Below are 21,765 nucleotides of genomic sequence, written 5' to 3'. Positions count from 1 at the left end.
AAATCTAAGGTTCTGTTAGACCATGAGTGTTAAATTCATGTAAAGGTGAAATAATGCCTCAGGGTTAATTCTGCATGTTATTAGATAGAGACTTGCGTTAATGTCACATTCTATTATTTTGAAGAAAATTCACTTTGAAAGGAGCGAGCTTGTATGGCATGAACTGTATTTCAAGCTGGTGATAGGGAGAGATCTAAACTTTAAAAGCTACAGGAAAAAAAGCATTTCAATTCAAAGCATTTTTTTGATCGGTGTTTTACTCATTGTTTCATGTAAGTGAAATATTCTGGTGATATGAAACCGGGTCGTCACAGTAGAATTGAATAAATCTAGATCCAATTTCTCGACATATTTTTGTACACTGTGCAAATGTGGACAAAGCATCAGTGTCAAATGTATGTTTTAGAAATCGCTGAAAGATTTGGTTCACCTGATAATTAAATGTCCATGTGTGCGACCACAGCATTAAGAGAGCCATTTGATGTTATTGCTGACTGTTTGAAAGCTAGAATTGGTGAAAAATAGTGAGGCTGCTACAGGAGTTAACTCCCCTTTATGCTGAACGGATAAGCACACTTGGGCTGATAACCTTTCCATGATAACATCCATGTCACTACATTGTACCTACATGCCACAATATTTAAGTTACAGAAACAGCTACATATATGAGACTGTTCTTGTTGTTTCAGTACTTGACTCATCCTGTAGCCTATATCCAGCAAATCATTGTCAAAGCCACTGTGTCTCCGTGGGAGAGTGAGGACATGCAGGTGACGGATGCTTTACGAGGACCTCTGTCTAAGGCATTTGCAATTCTCGAGGCTATTAATACCTTCAAGTTCACTGATGGGTAAGCACCAACAGGTTAAGCTCAGTCTACTTTTAAATGCTTGTTATGTGCCAAGTTGTTACTTCAGTGTTTCCAAGCAAGTCTAGTGTGAAACTTTTGAAGAAAATTCAGTGTCTGTCATTTTGAAGAAAACTCACTTTGAAAAGAGTGGGAGATAAATTCCCTGAATTAGCTTGTTTTTCATAGTTTTCATCTAGCTTTTACACGCATGCATGTATTGGCCTATACAGAGTTACCTGAGTAAAAAGACCTCTTGGACACAGAAAACTTACTAGCATGTATACCAGTATTGTTATATTGTCATCAGTGTTTTATGTTCTGAAAAATTGTACCCAGAACTTTACATCTATAACCTGATAGTTTTTTAATTGTTCTGAGGGCTTTCTATCATGTCTGACTTTATGGGTTTTCATAGATTTCACTGAAATTGTAAGTGAACAGGTTAGCAACCTTTTTGTGACAACGCATTGTGGCTTGTTTTCCATCACAGGCAGAAGGATATATCCATGGCAGACCTTTGTCTACGAGTAGGAGAACTGGTGACACATAAAAAACTGAGAGGGATACTTCCAGAGTATAACTGCCTAGTTGTCTCCCCTGCAAATTTCTGGCATGGAGATTTCAAGAAGTGAGCTGTTATCATCTCATAATTACCATGGCCACTTAAACCTATATAGATTATATAGTTTACCCTAATTCTTCAACCTTTTTGCATATGAAAGAACAACTTTCTGTGGAATTTATGCGTATTTTTAATATTTGGAGACAAAACTTCTTTGGTTGGATTGGCCAATTTAAGGGCTTGACAAAAAGTATAAATTTAATAGTCTACACAGAATAATGCCTTCAGAATATGCTTTAATAAACTCTTTGGAAAGATGTGAAAAGGCTGAAGAATCACAGTACATGGCATTGGCTAAAATTGGTCCTATTCTTGGTGCCATACGAAAAAAAAAACAAACACGAAATTTTTTCATATGGTTGTAGTACATGTAATGTCTTTTGTGACATTTCTGATGTTGATCTACACCCATAGATTATCCGTTCTTTTGTGTAGATTGTCTTTTTTACATTCATATCCAATATGGTAGATTGTACACCGCCCTGACATGCCACTAACACACTACCAACACACTTGTAGCAGACTTCTGACATGCCACTAACACACCACCAACACACTTGTAGCAGACTTCTGACATCCCACTAACACACCACCAACACTCTTGTAGCAGACTTCTGACATGCCACTAGCTCACCATCAGAACTTTTGTAGGCTTCTCATATTCCTTTAGCTCTTTTCTAAAGTTCTCGTGGCAGACTTCTGACATGTCACTAGCTCGCCAACAGCACACTTGTAGCAGGCTTCTGACATTCCTTTAGCTCTCTTCTAATGCTCACATAGAAGACTTCTGACATGCTTCTAGCTCACTTTGGTATAAGAGTCACCCAGCATTTATCTGATGTACTCACTACATATGAACCACTAGTAGGCTTTTGATTGATGCATTGTGTGGCTAACCTCCTGATTGACTCTTTTTCCATTGTCAGGTTCATTTTGGATTCCTCAGAAGTGAAGACAATTAAGACTGCTTATGGCCAACCTCTGGAAACCTCTCCGACATTGCAAGGTACGTATCAGATCATACCTAGGGGTTCTCTTGGGGCACAGTATTCGACAGAATGAGATAGCTGGCTGTGTCACTCATCTGGGTTCGACAGTTGCCACATCGGAACTCTATGTGATCTTGACAAAAAGTTTTTTGACTAGTTGGTATTTATTAATTTTTTTGGATGTACGGAGAAAATTTTGTTTACTAAATTGCACGTGTACGTATCCTGAAATATGCGTATCTGTAAAAAAGAAGTTGTAACGTAAGAAATGAGAATTAATGTAAACTCACCTTGTGAACTTGAATGGTCATTTTAGACTTACTGATTGGTGTCCCATGGAAGAAAACGGGCATGTCTGGATACTTTTTGAGAAATCGAAGACGTACCATCACATTCGCCTTCACAATAATGTATAGGAACTTCAGTGAGAGGTGAGATCAAGTTTTCAACCAGATGCGTGATGGCAAGTTAACTGAAGTACACTCTATGTAACTCTAATTTCCATCACTTTGTTTGTCATGATTGCCCCTGTATGCAGTCGCTGTGAGTTCAAGTCCAGCTCATGCTGGCTTCCTCTTCGGCCATACGTGGGAAGGTTTGTCACCTGTGCCCAGTTTCCACCCACCATAATGCTGGTCGCCGTCGTATAAGTGCAATATTCTTGAGTAGGGTGTAAAACACCAATCAAATAAATAAATAAATGATTGTCCAGGTTGGTCATTGCAATAGTTTCTCTTATCCCTGGATCATTGTAATTGACAAGAGCACATTGGCTTTGTATACTTCACATCTTAATTTATCAAGAAGGTAGTTTCATTAAGGGTTCCCACTGGTCTTCTGCTCAAGGTTGTTCTCATTCAAGATTTTCAAGACCTTGAAAGATAATTTTTCTTGGGATCAGTTCTTGAAAATACTTGTCTTTCAGCGTTGAATATTGTATTGTATTATGCTCAAAATGGACTTCATGCCTGGAAAAGTTTGTCAGTCACTTCCCAAGGGTTAGTGGTTTACCGCGAACACCTGGTTTCATACATCCATAAAAATGACTGCCATTTTAAATGTATATACATATATAAGTGTTCGTTGTTGAAAATATCAGACTGTAGACCTGTGGTAAACTTTGAGAATCTATTGATACTATTTTTTGAATGTATATCACAATAGTGATTGTGGAACATCTTTAGAGAATCCAGATTTAACCTATGTCAAGGCGTCAATTTTGTACTTAGACTAAAAAAAAAACATTGTGTAACAATATATTAACATGAACTAAAACTGCTGCTGTTCTACTTTGACTTTAGACAACTACACTGGCTGTTGAGTTCGGCTAAGATTTAAAAAGGAAAATACAACTCACTACCAATATTGGTTAGTACACCTTCAAACAACTGGACCCAGCACCCTAAAACAGCCTGTCTACCATCTCTGTAATTTGAGACACACACTAATTAAGTATGACCGACTGTATTTGTGACAGGTTTACCCGGTCATTGCGTGAGAAGCTGGAGAAGCTGTTCCCATTGACCTCTGACACGGTCAATAACACGGACATCCAGCACCTAGTCCACATCCACTACAAGGACATTAACTACTTTGTGGAGTACACTCCCTTGCTGGTCATCTACTTTGTCCTCCTTCTTTACATCTACTTCTCTGTCTGTGAGTACATTATTAGCTGTGAGTATGTTATCTGTCTGTGAGTACATGTAGGCCGTGAGTATGTTATCTTTCTGTGAGTACATGTAGGCCGTGAGTATGTTATCTGTCTGTGAGTACATTATTAGCTGTGAGTATGTTATCTGTCTGTGAGTACATTAATAGCTGTGAGTATGTTATCTGTCTGTGAGTACATTATTAGCTGTGAGTATGTTATCTGTCTGTGAGTACATGTAGGCTGTGGGTATGACCATGTTATCTGTCTGTGAGTACATGCAGGTTGTGAGTATGTTATCTGTCTGTGGGTACATGCAGGCTGTGGGTACAACCATGTTATCTGTCTGTGAGTACACGTCTCTTGTGAGTATGACCATGTTATCTGTCTGTGAGTACATACAGGTTGTGAGTATGTTATCCGTCTGTGAGTACACGTCTATTGTGAGTATGACCATGTTATCTGTCTGAGAGTACATGCAGGTTGTGAGTATGTTATCTGTCTGTGGGTACATGTAGGCTGTCTGTTGTGAGTATGACCATGTTATCTGTCTGAGAGTATGTTATGAGTTATGAGTGTGTTATCTGTCTGTGGGTACATGTATGTTTTGAGTATAATAGTAAAATACACTAAAGTAGTACTCTGTCACTCTTAATGAATGAATGTGTAAAGTGAAATGTTTCATTGAACGATTTTCACACTTGTAAGTGACAAAGGGGAATGCAGAGAACACGTTGCTGTTGTTGTTGCTTTTGACCTGTGGTGTTACCTGTTTCAGGTAAGATAGAGATGGTGAAGTCCAAGTGGGGTCTAGCTATCAGTGCTGTGGCTACACTGATTGCCTCGCTGCTCATGTCTGTCAGCATCTGTACACTGTTTGGCCTGACACCCACGCTCAATGGAGGGTAAGACAGTTGGTTATTCAGTTGGTTACAGAAATTGAGTAGGGAATTTCTTTCAAACCTACATGTATGATAAGTCTTCACCTGGGAAGGCCCAATCTCTTTCTCTACAACTTTCTCCACAACAATTGCCTGATGTTAGGTGGCAACTTTCTCTGTGAATTCATTTCAGTAACACCTCTAAATCAGGGAAATGTTACAGGTATGATCTATTCTATAGGATCTTTCTGAAGCTTATATTTAAAGAATGCCCCTCCCCCCCCCCCATAATGACTTGTCGCAGGTCTGAACAAACACTATTCTCAACCCGTGTACTGCTGACTCAGTCAAACTCTGCTTCTATAATTTTGGGAAATGATATGAAGTCTTTCACTCAGTTATGTACGAATTGACACTCTGATTTTACAGTTATTCACATTTTGAATGATTGCAATGTTGTCTGTTGTCTGTAGAATGTTTGAAAACAGAAATCCTCCCTCCCCCACCATAGTGCTGGCCACAGTCGTATAAGTGAAATATTCTTGAGTACGGCATAAAACACCAATCAAATATTTTTAAAAAATCAAGAAAGAAAAGCACTTTTCTGATTTTGCATGGAAAAAAAAAATCACAACCTGATGACGTTTAATTTCAGTGAGATTTTCCCCTATCTGGTGATGATTATAGGCCTGGAGAATGTGTTAGTGCTGACCAAGTCCGTGGTCTCTACCCCAGTCCACCTGGATGTCAAGTACAGGGTGGCCCAAGGTAGGGAACCCAGAGAAGGGACAGAATTACATATTTATTTTGTTAATATTAATTTATTTATAGTATTTACATACACCCCACCCCACCCATTCCCAAATCCCCATCCACGCATTCCCACCTCCCCACCAACCTGTACTGAACGGAGCAAGACATTTTGTTTTGGTACTGGCCTACATGGGGCACACTTCTGTTCAATTCAATATCTGCAGAATGATTTATCATATTTGAATGAAAGTTTGCAACAAGACTTGTTTAAGGCATAGAAAACACTAACATGAAGTGTATGTAAGATGAAAGCATATGAAAAACTGTCTACAAAAATAGTTGGTGTTTTTTTGTTTTTTTTTTTTAATTTTTTCCACCCAGAAATATGCATTTGGATTCTACTTTGGATTTTACAGATACCTTATCTGACTATATTGGGACCAGTGACGTCAAATTAGGTCTTTGCCACTCAACAGACATACACCGCTTGGTGTCATCGTTGTAAATGCATATACATGTAGATCTATGAATGCACTTACTGAATGGACCTTGAAACGAACTATTTCAGGGAAAAAATATGGATATGACATCATTGATACCCTCTTGGTCACTACACAGCATTGTAGATTCTGACACTTTAAAACAATTTTACACCTTTTGAAAAATGCTGAAAAAAAAAAATGGAACTACTTTCGTAGTTTAATGGTATTTCATTTGATACGCACTTCAGTTCAGTGTTTTCTTTGCCTTTAAGGGTTTCTCGAGACCTGAATACATCTTGTCCGGGTCAGGTCATATCAAAGACATCAGTAATGTTGGTGTAGTGTGACTGGGTGGGGTGTCATGCCTGGTGTCTTTGGCATGATAGTCCAGTGACAGCAGCACTTTGACGACATAGACTCGCGCGTCCACAAGATGACACAGCATATGTACATATACATAATGACTCCTCATCATCATATGACAAAGAAAGGGGCCTCCGTGGCTCAGTCGGTTAGCGCGCTAGCGCAGCGTAATGACCCAGGAGCCTCTCACCGATGCGGTCGTTGTGAGTTCAAGTCCAGCTCATGCTGGCTTCCTCTCCGGCCGTAAGTGGGAAGGTCTGCTAGCAACCTGCGGATGGTCGTGGGTTTCCCCCGGGCTGTGCCCGGTTTCCACCCAGCATAATGCTGGCCGCCGTCGTATAAGTGAAATATTCTTGAGTACGGCGTAAAGCACCAATCAAATAAATAAATAAATCATATGACAAAGAAATTGTTAAGTACAGCATAAAAAGCAAACCTAAAACTACTTGACTGATTTGATAAAAATTCACATATTATGAGGTCCTCATGCACTGATTACCCTTTGGTGGTCAAACTTGACCGTCGATCTACCTTCCTTTGTTCCAAGTTTATCCACATACGACATGTACAAACAACATGTGTGCAATGGTAATAGCTACTTATTCTTAAGTATGGCATAAAACACCAGTCAAGTAGATGAATAGATAAATCAAACAGCTACATGTACTTGCTTGCTGTATGAATCACCTGAGAAATGTTAACTTGTTTTAGAATGGATGGATCTATGAATGCAGTTTTCTTATGTTTATTTTCAACATTCAGTTTATAGCAACTAAATTGTGTAGTTATTTCTGTCATTAAAATTTTTTGGTGGAAAATATTCAGTTTCCAACGCCAAAGTTGAGTTTATTTTATGAACCAAATATCGGTTTGTAAAATCTATGTGTATGAATCTCTGACACATCAAACAGCTACCTGTATGCTGTATGATTGGCTTTTCTAATTCCTTAACGGTGGTTACAATGTTGCAGGCCTGAGTAAGGAAGGCTGGTCCATAACCAAGAACCTGGTGGCTGAGCTGCTCATTATCCTTGTCGGCTTTTTCACCTTTGTTCCTGCCATACAGGTGAGTTCTGTGTCTAGCTTCAGGTAACTTCTATATCTGATCCATCACCTGGTGGCTGAGCTACTCATTATCCTTGTTGCCTTTTTCACCTTTGTTCCTGTCATACAAGTGAGTTCTGTGTCTGGCTACAGGTAACTTGTATATCTGATCCATCACCTGGTGGCTGAGCTGCTCATTGTCCTTGTCGGCTTTTTCACCTTTGTTCCTGCCATACAGGTGAGTTCTGTGTCTGGCTACAGGTAACTTCTATATCTGATCCATCACCTGGTGGCTGAGCTGCTCATTATCCTTGTCGGCTTTTTCACCTTTGTTCCTGCCATACAGGTGAGTTCTGTGTCTGGCTACAGGTAACTTGTATATCTGATCCCTCGCCTGGTGGCTGAGCTGCTCATTATCCTTGTCGGCTTTTTCACCTTTGTTCCTGTCATACAGGTGAGTTCTGTGTCTAGCTACAGGCAGCTTCTATATCTGATCCATCACCTGGTGGCTGAGCTACTCATTATACTGTCTGCTTCTTAGCCTTTGTTCCTGTCATACAGGTGAGTTCTTGGTTTAGCTACAGGTAGGTTCTCGGTTTAGCTACAGGTGAGTTCTCGGTCTAGCTACAGGTGGGTTCTCGGTTTAGCTACAGATGAGTTCTCGGTTTAGCTACAGGTGAGTTCTCGGTTTAGCTCCAGATGAGTTCTCGGTTTAGCTACAGATGAGTTCTCGGTTTAGCTACAGGTGGGTTCTCGGTTTAGCTACAGGTGGGTTCTTGGTTTAGCTACAGGTGCGTTCTCGGTTTAGCTACAGGTGAGTTCTCAGTTTAGCTACAGGTGGGTTCTTGGTTTAGCTACAGGTGCGTTATTGGTTTAGCTACAGGTGAGTTCTCGGTCTAGCTACTGGTGGGTTTTTGGTTTAGCTACAGGTGGGTTCTCTGTTTAGCTACAGGTGGGTTCTTGGTTTAGCTACAGGTGCGTTCTCGGTCTAGCTACAGGTGAGTTCTCGGTCTAGCTACAGGTGGGTTTTTGGTTTAGCTACAGGTGAGTTCTCGGTTTAGCTACAGGTGGGTTCTTGGTTTAGCTACAGGTGGGTTCTCGGTTTAGCTACAGATGAGTTCTCGGTTTAGCTACAGGTGGGTTCTCGGTTTAGCTACAGGTGCGTTCTTGGTTTAGCTACAGGTGAGTTCTCCGTCTAGCTACAGGTGGGTTTTTGGTTTAGCTACAGGTGAGTTCTCGGTGTAGCTACAGGTGAGTTCTCGGTTTAGCTACAGGTGGGTTCTCTGTTTAGCTACAGGTGAGTTCTTGGTTTAACTACAGGTGGGTTCTCAGTTTAGCTACAGGTGAGTTCTTGGTTTAGCTACAGGTGAGTTCTCGGTTTAGCTACAGGTGGGTTCTCGGTTTAGCTACAGGTGAGTTCTCGGTTTAGCTACTGGTGAGTTCTGAGTCTGAATCCAGCTGTAATTTTCAGTAAGTACCTCTTGCTTCCTTTGTCATTATCGTACTTGAATTTAATCCAGAGCTAACAATGCCTTATGTGTACCAGCATTCTCTGTGTTAACTATTGTCCAGTCAGATGAATATATTAGTATTCAAAGTTTTTGAATTGACCAGCCTCCAGCACACATTAACCCAATGTTGCTGTCAATCAAAATACTTCATCAGCCAATCAGTATACAGGTACATGCACTTTATATTTTTTGAAAGCCACCTGAAGGCAATTTGTCAACAAGAGCGAGCATAGAGAATGTCAGATTAGCATGGTCATTTTACTGCCTCCAGGAAGGTTACCCTAAATGACCTCAAATTTCACCCACAAAAGTGCTTTTTTAGTGGCTAATTAATGTCACAAAATATTATTTTTTGTGCTAAAAAATTTTCCTGTAGAATATCATCCCATGTTCCAAGCAAACTTCAAAACAACCTTTCTGAAACAATAGAACTCTCAGAATCAGGAAAAATTAGCAAGTTAGTCGTGGACAAAATTTATGGTTATTTAGGTATGTTTTTTGCCAAGGCTTGTCTATACCATATCTGTCTGTTAGTTCATAGACAGTTCACCACAGATTTAGACAAAATTCTGTCAGAATCTTGGCCTTGGGCAAAACACCAGTTCATTACTTTTTGGTGGTGATTTGAAGCAGAATTCTTTATATGATTCTTCATCATTGCCAGATAGGACACAAATAAATATTTTTTTTGTCAAGTGTTCTGTTTGTTCTTGTCATTGTAGACTTTTCTGTGAATTTTGTTTTGTTTGTCACAGTTGAACTTTTGCCTCTTTTTCCAGGAATTCTGTTGGTTGTCATTTCTGGACTTTTCCATTAATCCTGTTTTGTTTGTCCTCATGGACTTTCCATGGATTCTGTTTGTTTGTCATAGTTGGACTTTTGCCTCTCTCTTTTGTCAGGAATTCTGTTTGTTTGCTGTGGTTGGACTCCTGTCAGACTTCTTCCTGCAGATTGTCTTCTTCGCTACAGTGTTATCTGTGGATATCCGCAGAATGGAGGTAGGTCTCTGTAGTCAGTCCAGTATGACGTGTAGTATCTCACCATAGGGATAGAATCATCATAATTGTGCAAACAAATAAATTCTCATCTCTTTACACCTTTAGGCTGGGTTATAGAAGCTATTTAAATTAAATGTGAGTTTTTGGACATTTTTTTTTATTTTTAGAGTGATTTTTGCCCATTATGTAATAATTTGATTGTTTTTCTGATCTATAATGGTCTAAGACAAATCAGTACATGGAGTTTACAGGATTCTATTGTTTGCCAAAGCTATGAATGCGAGTCAGGATTCCATACTTTGCAAAAGCTATGAATGCTAATCAGGATTTCATAGTTTGCCAAAAGCTATGAATGCTAGTCAGGATTTCATAGTTTGCAAAAGCTATGCATGCTAGTCAGGATTCCATACTTTGCAAAAGCTATGAATGCTAGTCAGGATTTCATAGTTTGCCAAAAGCTATGAATGCTAGTCAGGATTTCATAGTTTGCAACAGCTACTAATGCGTGGCAGGATTCCTAAGTTTGCAAAAGCTATGATTGCTAGTCAGGATTCCATACTTTGCAAAAGCTATGAATGCTAGTCAGGATTTCATAGTTTGCCAAAAGCTATGAATGCTAGTCAGGATTTCATAGTTTGCAACAGCTACGAATGCGTGGCAGGATTCCTAAGTTTGCAACAGCTACGAATGCGTGGCAGGATTCCTAAGTTTGCAAAAGCTATGAATGCTTGTAGCAGAATATTTTTTTTAGGAGTAATATATGGCCATTTGTTGTAGCTGTCCGATCTTCACAAACAAAGCATCCAACAGGAGATGTCTTCAGAGGAGTTATCTTTTCCTGCCATTGAGCCACTCATCCGCTGCCCAGTGATGACGAGATTGACCCCTCCCTCTCCAGATCCACCAATCCGCCTACAGCGTTCTAAGTCAGCCCCAGGGCTAGACACTATCAGCTTAGTAGGAACCCCGCCCTCCCCCGAGGCAGATGAGGCTTTCTTCCCTCCCCGACCATCCTGCCTCGACGACTAAGATTTCTGTATTTCTGGGCACGGACTAGGATTTTCCAAAGAGCCATTATGGTAAGTTTTGTATATGATCTTGTTAAGAAGAAACTGTCTGCAAATCAAGAGGAGCTTGGTCAGTTCACATTGACTTTTGCTATGTCACAGCCATTGCAAATATTTTGTTACCTGTTTGCCTTACAGGTGTGCACAGTTATTTGGATTGCCTTGATCATGTACAAGACGGGATTGGTGGAAAAACTGGCTGCTGCCTCTGAGAGTTTGACAGTGCAGCCTATACCCGGGCCAGCCAGTAGCCTGGAGTCGGTGCTTAAAGGGGCAGGACCTGGAGGAGGCGGGCCAGTTGGGGCAGGGCCAGTAGGGGTGGGGCCTGGAGGGGCGGGACCAACAGTGGCACAGTGGCCTCATGAAGCAGAACACCTACACAGTGTGCCAAAAGAAGAGGAACAGAGTACAGAACACAGTGACCTTGAACTGTGGCGCCATCTGTCCTTCAAACACTGGCGGACACTGCTGGGATATTACAACATAAGTCTCTCAGGAAGGTACTGAATGTATACTGCTTGTGGGGAAACTTTTAGTTCTGGAAGAACAATCTGAACCAGACAGGATGCTTTCCTCGTAGAGAAACTTTTGCTGTACATTCCAGCTAACTTTCTGTAGAGTCCGTGGGTTATTAATTCTATGGAGCAGTTTAAGGCTACAGGCTTGAGATGTTTACCTTTAGGAAGTTGCACTAATCTTTTACAGGTTCCTCATCCTCTGTTCTGGTGGCCTTGGTGACAAGTCACTTGGTAGTCACAAATCACAAGTGGTATATGTATTGAACTCGCTCTTGCCGTGACTATCTGTAAGAGAAAAAAATTTGTTAGTTACTTGTCAAAGGCTGGTGGTTTACTCCGAGCACTCCCTGTGCTCCCTTGATAAACTCACCATCGACAAATAAGGGAAATATTCTTATGTCTGACATTAAACAACAATTAATTAATAAGCCAAGTAGTATCCATAAGTAGGCTTGAATTAAAGGATTCAGCAATCATTAATATCAAAGACTCACCCATGTTGATTTGGAACCCAGAATAGCATGTCGTAAATATATTGTGTTTTGTTATGTGCAGACATATCAGCATTTTGCCATCCCTGCACCTGTCCATCAAAGTCAGCCCCCAGGAGGTCATCAAAGTGCGACCACCCATGTCAGAAGAGCAAGCCAATAGTGATGTCACCACAGGCACTCAGAGGAGGGACCAGGAGAAGACACAACCTGGCCAGTCAACTGTCAATCAATCCGCAGGGAACCGTCCTATTGTGCCAGGAGGCCCTGCACCCAGCCTGAAGTTGTTCTACCCTCAGAGTCTGAAGGAGTTCACAATCACGGTCGTCCTTGCTATCCTCAGCCTTCTCCTCCTTGTCTACTTCCTCGTTATTCTCTATAAGTGCTGCTGCTCAAGGAACTACGACAAGTGGCGCAGCTCCTGGTCTAAGAAAGCCAAAAGGGTGAAGGGAAAGTACTTCCGGCAGATCAAGGATTCTCTCCCCTTGATCCTCAAGGGCCATGCTTTGGTAGGTAGTCCCACAAAATCTTATGTACTCTGATGACTGTAAGAAGCATGATGTGCACTATGTAATCAGACATTTGCTTGCTCTCCATTGTCAAGGTGAAATAGAAAAGCAGTGAAACCGAACAGAAATCACTTACATATAGATCATCATTTTGGACAACCAAATACCTTATGTCAGTTTAAAACTTTGTAATGGTTAGATAGTTGTAACTACATCTGCCACAGATTTATCTCCCTTGATTCAAATAGCCCTTTACAGAATTGAGCTGTGTACCAAATCTCTCTTTTTTTAGCTACATTTGCCCTTTGTGTGTAGTAAAGCCGAAATTTCCTGCTTCAGTCGAAAATGCTTGTTCCAGTGGAGAAGAGTTGTGTTACAAAACACTTAAAGTTAAGCAGGTCAAGGTCACGCAGTTGAAATGCATGTCTATAAATCTTGAGGGACCTGTATGTCCTGAGATATTCAAGGTTCATTCCCACAAAAGGAATAGGAATTTTCCAGCTGTGACAATAAGTGCTACACAGTGCTAATATTAGATGGGATTATTGTCATGAATTCTGTTAAAATCAATATCCTTCAACCAAACTGGCATGTATATTGAGCTCATTTTAACAATGAAAATCTGTGTATAACATGTCAGAAAGTTTGTCAGTTACTTGCCAAAAGCTGATGGTTTTCTCCAGGCTGCCTAGTTTCCGCCGACCAGTGAAACTCGCCACCATCATGAAAGTGAAATATACTTCAGTACTGTGGTAAAACATCATTCCATCAAAACCCAATCAAATTGTCGGATGTATGGAAGGCGCACAGTCGGAGCCTCTCAGTGAAATAATAGCTTCATTCAGTCACCTTCACATTTGCAGGACATTGAGTGTTTAGCTACAGATGGCCCCTTGATAGTCAGCTGTTGTCTGGGAGGACAACTGAGGGTGTGGGACTCCAATTCTGGTGAATGTCTCACACACATACAGAGACAAGGGTATGTCCACAAAGCCAACGGTTTTGAAATCGAAAAGTTAACCATGAACAGTAAAGTATTGTAGAGGTAGCTTTCGTTGAGCTGAAATACTGTAATATTGTGTATTATTGTGACCAAAGCAGGAAATTGTGGTGTGGTGTATTCTAATTTTGTCCCAAGCATGACAGCTGTGACAACAGATCCATGACAAATTGCGTTTGTAACAATTTGAATGGCTTATCATGCTTATTAAGATATTTAACGGTTGATCTGAGAAATTCAAACCCTGCTTTGGTGTTAAAAAAAAATTAGCCCTTTAGGTGTGTTTAGGCTGTTTATACAGTTGTATGTGTCAGACAGTAATATGTTTCTGTTGCCATGGCAGTGTGACTCCACCCATGAAGCGTAAACCATGTGTGGGCCGCAATGTGGAGGACAGTGATGCAGACTTGTACGCTGAGTTTCATGAAGACGATTTCACTAGGAAGCTACACGCAGGTCCCCCAGGAGCCAGTTCCTTCAGAGGCGGTGTCTTGGCTGACACGCCGTGGTCACCTGAATACTCTCTGTCCTTCACGGGCTCAAACTTGTTCGTGAGTAGCCAACAGGACAAGGACATGGAGAGATGTGACGTGACTTCGCGCAGACGCTTGACGGGCATGTCAGAGAGCATGGGTGCGGATAGACCTGACGACGAGGGACGTAACCGCAGCTGGAGCACAGGTGTGTTGAGGTTCAGAATGATGTGGTTTGTAATAGGAGAGTTTCGAGTTCAAACTCTTCTGTCATTAAAGGTAAAAACAGTCTTACTTTGTCATGTGACTTGTGAAAAATGTTAGTCAACCTTTGTTGACATTATGTTTCTGATCACCTGTACCATTGACTGGTGTTTTACGCTGTACTCAAGAATATTTCACTTATACGACGGCGGCCAGCATTATGGTGGGAGGAAACCGGGCAGAGCCCGGGGGAAACCCACGACCATCCACAGGTTGCTGCCAGACCTTCCCACTTACGACTGGAGAGGAAGCCAGCATGAGCTGGACTTGAACTCACAGCGACCGCATTGGTGAGAGACTCCTGGGTTGTTATGCTGTGCTAGTGCGCTAACAAACTGAGCCACGGAGGCCCCAAGAGACGTACCTGTACATGTTGATGTTATTCCTTTGAGTTAAATTCAGAGATCCTGAATCTGTTGAGTTGTTTCGTCCACAAACTTTGTATTATGCCAAGAGAAATGGGACTTTCGATTTGGACGACTTATATGTATGTGCTTTAATACTCTGACTCATTAGTTAGGTATAATTTTGTTGTCAAAGACTTGCTTTTTTTTTTTTGATATTTTTTGTTTTAGCAAACTATCTGAAAAATGAAGATGCTGCCATTAAGTCGAGAGTGTTTATGAAAACTATAATGGAGATTGTATGTCATTCATACAGCACTGTTAATACTTCCAAGGAATCTATGTTGTTTTTGTGGGACTTGATCAGATGTTGGCTTTTGCTTTTCAGGGAGTGCTATGGGAACCTACGACCCAGCCCCGGGAAATGAGCGTGGTGGGGATGACTGGCTGACTCCTGCAGTCTGGTGCATGGCCTGTCAGGACAACATTATCATTTGTGGGTGTGGCAATGGCAGGATTGAGGTTAGCGCTACACTTCTGCTCTGGTTACATGCTGACTTCATCTGAGGTTGTACGTGGGAAGGTCTTCCATCAACCTGCAGATGGACATTGCTTTACCTCCTTGCGCTGCTCAGTTTCCTCTTGCCATAATGTCGGCAGCTGTCGTATAAGTGACATATTCTTGAAACCAGTGAAATAAATAATTAAAAAAATTAACAAATCTCCCCTGATTGAAATATTGTTTGAGTCTGGTGAAATAAGTAAATAAAAACAATTGGGTAACGTTCCTGTACGTAACTTTAAAGTTGGGTCATTATGACAATAGGGTGATGTTCAAGTGACCCATGACATTGCCACTTGAGGGCAATTTGCCTATATTGTAGCCTTGCTGTATTAGTAGATAAAATCCTCAGAATATCAATATTTATGCAACATCTGACATGAAAGTCACTATTGCAGTAAGGGTGAAAATATTTTTGAGGATGATGTAAGCCCCCTGTCGAGCAAATAAAAAAAAAATCAGATAAGAGTTGTAAACTGATAAACATATTCTTGCCACAACTGATTGGCTTCTACCTGGCTCAGGGAGTTTGTCAGACACATGACTAAAGATGGTGGTCTCCTCTGGGCACTCCAGTTTCCACCACCCTTAAACTATGACTGCTATAATACACATGAAAGATTCGGCATTAAACACCAGTGAAATAAATAAATCATCATTATGTTGATTGTGTGACTAATAATGTTTTTCTCTGTGGACAGTTTTGGGATAGCCTGACAGGTGTGCTGAGATACCTGTATGATGACTGTAAGGATGGTGTCACTTGTATCTGTGTTAATGGCAACAGGTGAGAATGCTCGGGGAGGGGGGGGGGGGCACAGGTGGGTGAGAGGGTTGGGAGTAGGCGCTCAATAAGACAAATCTATTTGAACCAAGTGAAAAACAGCACTTGTTACATAGTGAATGTTACTTTTGAGTTTTAGTTCACCTGCAAGACAGAGTCATATTACTCATATTCTGCTCTAGGAGTCTGGACAGAACATGAAAGTCATTGAAAGTGGCTTAAAACACCAGTCAAATGAATAAATAAATAAATCAAAAAGCTTGAAAGCAAGAGGAGAGCTATACTTGTACATGTAGCTATATTGGTGCTTTAATTTCTCGCTAAACAGTGGCATCCTTTAATAAAGTGAATGAGTTTGGTTTAATACCATGTCGGCAATATTTCAGCATTATCATGTCGAGCATCCTTTTATATATTTTTTTTGTTTTGAAAGATAGACTTGCATGCAGATTTCCTAAATTACAAATAATATGTTACTCCTAATGTAGTACAAGTTTTGTATCAAAGAAAGTTCTCAAATCACTGTTTATAGGGATATTTCATGGCCATTGCTTTGTTTTCAGGGTGACAGCAGCCAGGTTGAACGGAGAAATTGATTTCTTGGAGCTGGAAACCTTTCAGAATCCAACCAAATCTCACACTCAGCAGGTAGCAGCATTACACAACAGAGGTAATAGAGATTATCTGAGTGCATAAAAACCTGAAATAAAGCTAGGAGTTATTACATTTTGCCTTATTGTTTACAGCCCATGTGCCGTTCTCTAAGCTCACTGTACATCACTGCCACCACTAGACGAGCTTGACCTTTGAAGCCTGTGCTGTGCAGATGAGATTGTTTAGGCTTAGCATTACCACTGGTGATTAGCGTTCATCAATAGAATTGTTCCAGGTGACCGTTAGAATTATGTCATGCTTACTTCAGACAAAGAGAAGGCATGTGTATTAAGTAGAAATAGAAAACAAACTTTAAACTGGTTATTGTTGTTCTCTGATGTCACTTTCTCCCTCATCGCCTTGATCCCAGAGACCTTGGCGTTGTTCAGAATTTGCTGGTGATGGCAGTGATGTAAAGCGAACGTATAGATTAACACATATGCACTGTTTTAGGGGTATGTCATTTTTATCTTACTCTATGATTTTATTACAGAATAAGTTTCACAGAGGTTCACAGAATAAGAGAGAGGTGTTAGCCAACGTGATGACGGGTTTTGCCATTTTAGCTTTTTAGAGATACAGTGAGAGCAGGGGTCAGTTGCTGTCCATGGCAGAGACTGTGTCCAATTTGGTTAAAGTTTTTGGCCAATCATAGGGTTGAAGTGGCCATCCATAGTACATGTATGCAGATAGCCAATCATTGGTAGTGAATTGCCTATCAAAGACCAGGACGTTTTTTACCTCATAGCTCAACACTTCCTTCCAGCCATTCACACGGTTGCTGTTGTCTCTCATTGTCCATGGATTGCCAAATGTCGTTTGCAATTTGCATACCCAAGACCTCTGCGGTAAATTTGTGCACAAACTCCCCACAGTATCTTTTTACCACTGCAATGATTTACTCCATAAAATAGGAGTGAGTGAGTGAGTGCTTGGGGTTTAACGTCGTATTCAACAATTTTTCAGTCATGTGACGACGATGGAATCATTAGGGTGCATGTACGTGTAATGTGCCACCTTGTTGCAGGACGAATTTCCACCGCTCTTTTATTTACTGCTGCTTCACTGAGATGACTTACCGAAGGCAAGTAAGCCGCCCCGCCCGAGCCATTATACTGATAGGGGCCAACCAGTCGTTGCACTATCCCCTTCATCCTGAACGCCAAGCAAGGAAGTTACAACTTCCTCTCTTAAAGTCTTAGGTGTGACTCGATCACGGATTGATCCTGGATCTACCAGTCCCGAAGCGGACGCTCTACCAACATAAAATAGGAATTCACTACTCTGTAATCCATAATCACAGTTGTGACAGCATAATAATTTTGGCCTTTCTTGTTGATTTAAAGGCAAGATTTAGCACTGTCTAATTAGAGAATAATATCTGTATGACGATGTTAACCGTTCTACTTTATTTTGGTTTAGAGGTCAGTATTCAAACGTATTACATGACTTGAACATTATGCAGTTTTAAGAAATGCTCAGTCAGGTGAGCTACCTGCATTCTCTGAATCTGTTGTTTGAATTTTGTGTAGACCCTAATTAGAGCAGTCATGCCTACATGACAACAGTCATGGGAAGTGAGATTGTATCTCTGAGATAATGACTGCAATGGGTTTTCACCCAGGTACCTGAAACAAAACGGTCACCAAGGCCACCATCTGTTTTTCTCGGTCATTAAACTTCTTCAAGACAATAACCTGAACTTTTTGACTGATAGCCTATAAACTTTGACTCTGGTTTTGATGTCACTAAGAGGACGGCTGGTGTTGGTCTTCATATATGTGCATAAAACAGTATGACCATCCTTAATGAGCTTTTTTTTTCTTTGATAGTTAAACTTGGCCTAGGATGGACAATCACTTGAGAAAGCTTTTACCAATGTACATTGTGTTGACCATACATGTTGATTGTCATGATGCATTGTCAAAAAACAGTTGTACATGCAAATAAAATATTGACTTTGGCATCAACTGACAATTTTTTTTTCTCTCTTGTATTTAGAATGAACGAATGAATGAATGATTATGGCTTAACGCCACATCGGCAATATCAGCCATATCGTGGGGAGAACAAGGTGAAAATACAAGGCAGTTGGGGTTTTTGATAGGATAGTGAGAACATTAAGTGAGAAAAGAAAAAGAAGAGTTAAAACTCGAAAACCAGCATATTTCAAGAATAGTATATCTAGAAATCTATATTGTATTTTGGGAATCAATTCTTGATTTCAGGTCACGTGAGACAAGCTGATGCCTTCCCCTCCTCAAAACACTGGGAGGAAATCATCCATTATAACCTAATAGAGAGAGTACCTGCTCACCAGCAGCCCATCAACTCCCTCCAAAGTGTGGGAGGTCGTGTGGTGTCTGCTAGCTCAGATCACACACTCAAGGTAAACATAGTCTCTGTCATTTGAACCAATTTGATTAAGAAATGAATGGAAATTTGCTCATACACTTTCCAGTGATGTACATATGGGTGCTCAGCCATTAATATGTTTAGCTTTGAACAGCCTGGGACGTGGAAGCTTGTTGAGATTCCCTGCGTCTGTTTTCAGAAAAAGTACGATATCAGACAGGATTGAAGAAATCCAGTAATGTTTATTGCCTTGATTATTTAATGTGTATGTAATCTTCTTTTGGACAGGTGTTCCGTGTAGAAGACTGTGCTTGTCTGTATACCCTCCATGGTCATATGGGTAGTGTAACAGCTCTGCATCTAGATAAGGTAAGACATCTCACCTGCCGGGGTACATTTTCACAGGTGTACCATGTGTAAGACTGTGCCTGTCTGTATACCCTCCATGGTCATATGGGTAGTGTAACAGCTCTGCATCTAGATAAGGTAAGACATCTCACCTGCCGGGGTACATTTTCACAGGTGTACCAGGTATAAGACTGTGCCTGTCTGTATACCCTCCATGGTCATATGGGTAGTATAACAACTCTGCGTCTAGATAAGGTAAGACATCTCACCTGCCGGGGTACATTATTATTTCATCATAGCATCATAGCAGGATGGATGATGTCAGATGACAGCCATGTGCCAGCAGTAGAATCCAGAAAGACAATTAAGGAAGCCCTTCCGAAGCTGTATGATATCAAGTCTCCATGAGCAAGATCGTAAGTGGGTAGTGGCAGAGTGGTTTTGAGAGATGCTTGTCTTTCAGTTGTTTACACAACCAAAAGTTCACGAATATCATGTCCATATTTGTATGTCACATATGGGAAAGTTCATCAGTAATTTGCCAAAGATCAGTGGTTTAGTGACATCGGTTTCCTCAATGCGTAAAAATGACATTGTGTAAGTGAAAACAGCAATGACATAAATAAATGAATGAATTAAATGGACATGTATTCCTTCTATAATTTTTCACCAGAGTAGTTATGTAGCTAGTGTATATGTGTGCTCTTTTACTGTACATGTTTGCTGTTCATAGAGTCATCCCTATGCCGCAGCTAGCGGCTCCGCGGACGGGACAGTACGCTTATGGGACCTGGTGGCAGGGGCGTGTGTCCACAAGATGAGGGGATTGGGCAGTGTGGTCACCCTGCTGACCGCTACTGACCAGTTTGTCATCAGCTCTGACCAGGACGACATCCTGTGTATCTGGGAGAGGAATCATGGCCAGCTCATCCACACCATTCATAATGTGAGTACAAGTGACAAGGCTTTATTACTAGGGGTAACTTAGGTCAGTGGTTTATTGCGGACACATCTATCTTTTCCACCCATAAAGTGAAAAATTCTTCATTATGGGATTACACAATGAAATAAATATATAAATATTACAGGTTCCTCTTTGGATCAAATGGTTGAAGCACTGGCTTGCAGTGACTATCAGACCTTTGACCTTTGCAGGTTGAAATCCAGCTCTTGCTGTTTCAGCTGCAGCTTTATGTCTGGAAGTTTTTCTCTTTTTCCCCCTTAAATCTGACGGCCATTTCATAAGGTAAAAATCCTTGAGTATGCCATACACAAGGCCTAAATAAAATGTTTTCAGAGAAAGTATGAACAGTTCCCTCATGGTGTATTTGGGGCAACCTTTGCGGATCTATGAATTGTTTTAGTACACTGATTAAAGGTGATACATGGTGATAATATGTCAAGTCATTTATACCAGTCCTCTTCTCTGTGAACACATATAGATTCACCTGAATTTAAAAAATGGCATGTTTTATTATTCTAATGTTTTCAGGATCTCTATGGATTCACAAGCTTAGCAATGCTGTTCCCTAACAAACTAGTGACAGGAGGTCAGGTAAGCTGGATGAATTACACCTGTAATACTAGAGCGTTATCATGACACATAGACATAAGACAACGATAGTAAATGTTCAGTAATTAAGCTATTTATTTGTCATTTTAAGGGTATATTTACTATCTGATTATTGCGATACCCATTCATCTGTAATTTAAGTTCGGGAATTTTTATAAGTTGCCATTAGATATGAATCAGGATGACTGCAATAGTGAGCTTGGTCTATGGAGCATAGTTACCAATAGCTCTTTTTATAAGTTGGCATTAGATATGAATCGGGATGACTACAATAGTGAGCTTGGTCTATGAAGCACAGTCACCAATAGCTCTTTTTATAAGTTGGCATTAGATATGAATCAGGATGACTACAATAGTGAGCTTGGTCTATGAAGCACAGTCACCAATAGCTCTTTTTATAAGTTGGCATTAGAGATGAATCGGGATGACTACAATAGTGAGCTTGGTCTATGAAGCACAGTCACCAATAGCTCTTTTTATAAGTTGGCATTAGATATGAATCAGGATGACTACAATAGTGAGCTTGGTCTATGAAGCACAGTCACCAATAGCTCTTTTTATAAGTTGGCATTAGAGATGAATCGGGATGACTACAATAGTGAGCTTGGTCTATGAAGCACAGTCACCAATAGCTCTTTTTATAAGTTGGCATTAGATATGAATCAGGATGACTACAATA

At 40.7% G+C, this 21,765-nt stretch overlaps 1 protein-coding gene across 1 annotated transcript in view; it reads left to right on the top strand.

Moving 5' to 3' along the window:
• Window positions 1-21,765, top strand: part of LOC135465645 (sterol regulatory element-binding protein cleavage-activating protein-like) — a 29,826-nt gene that overhangs the window by 4,463 nt on the left and 3,598 nt on the right. The window contains 22 exon segments of the mRNA XM_064742929.1: window positions 690-850; window positions 1,341-1,478; window positions 2,399-2,478; window positions 2,778-2,892; window positions 3,939-4,120; window positions 4,891-5,017; window positions 5,649-5,761; window positions 7,563-7,657; window positions 10,046-10,144; window positions 10,922-11,152; window positions 11,155-11,223; window positions 11,350-11,711; window positions 12,285-12,729; window positions 13,593-13,708; window positions 14,073-14,410; window positions 15,199-15,332; window positions 16,074-16,159; window positions 16,720-16,826; window positions 19,039-19,199; window positions 19,454-19,534; window positions 20,247-20,459; window positions 21,006-21,068. Of these exon segments, the coding sequence (XP_064598999.1) occupies window positions 690-850; window positions 1,341-1,478; window positions 2,399-2,478; window positions 2,778-2,892; window positions 3,939-4,120; window positions 4,891-5,017; window positions 5,649-5,761; window positions 7,563-7,657; window positions 10,046-10,144; window positions 10,922-11,152; window positions 11,155-11,223; window positions 11,350-11,711; window positions 12,285-12,729; window positions 13,593-13,708; window positions 14,073-14,410; window positions 15,199-15,332; window positions 16,074-16,159; window positions 16,720-16,826; window positions 19,039-19,199; window positions 19,454-19,534; window positions 20,247-20,459; window positions 21,006-21,068 (3,516 nt within the window).

This window comes from Liolophura sinensis, chromosome 5 (genome assembly GCF_032854445.1).
Source record: "Liolophura sinensis isolate JHLJ2023 chromosome 5, CUHK_Ljap_v2, whole genome shotgun sequence".
Taxonomy (NCBI): domain Eukaryota; kingdom Metazoa; phylum Mollusca; class Polyplacophora; order Chitonida; family Chitonidae; genus Liolophura; species Liolophura sinensis.
Note: the sequence above shows the minus strand (reverse complement) of the source record. Positions and strands in the feature narration are given on the sequence as shown.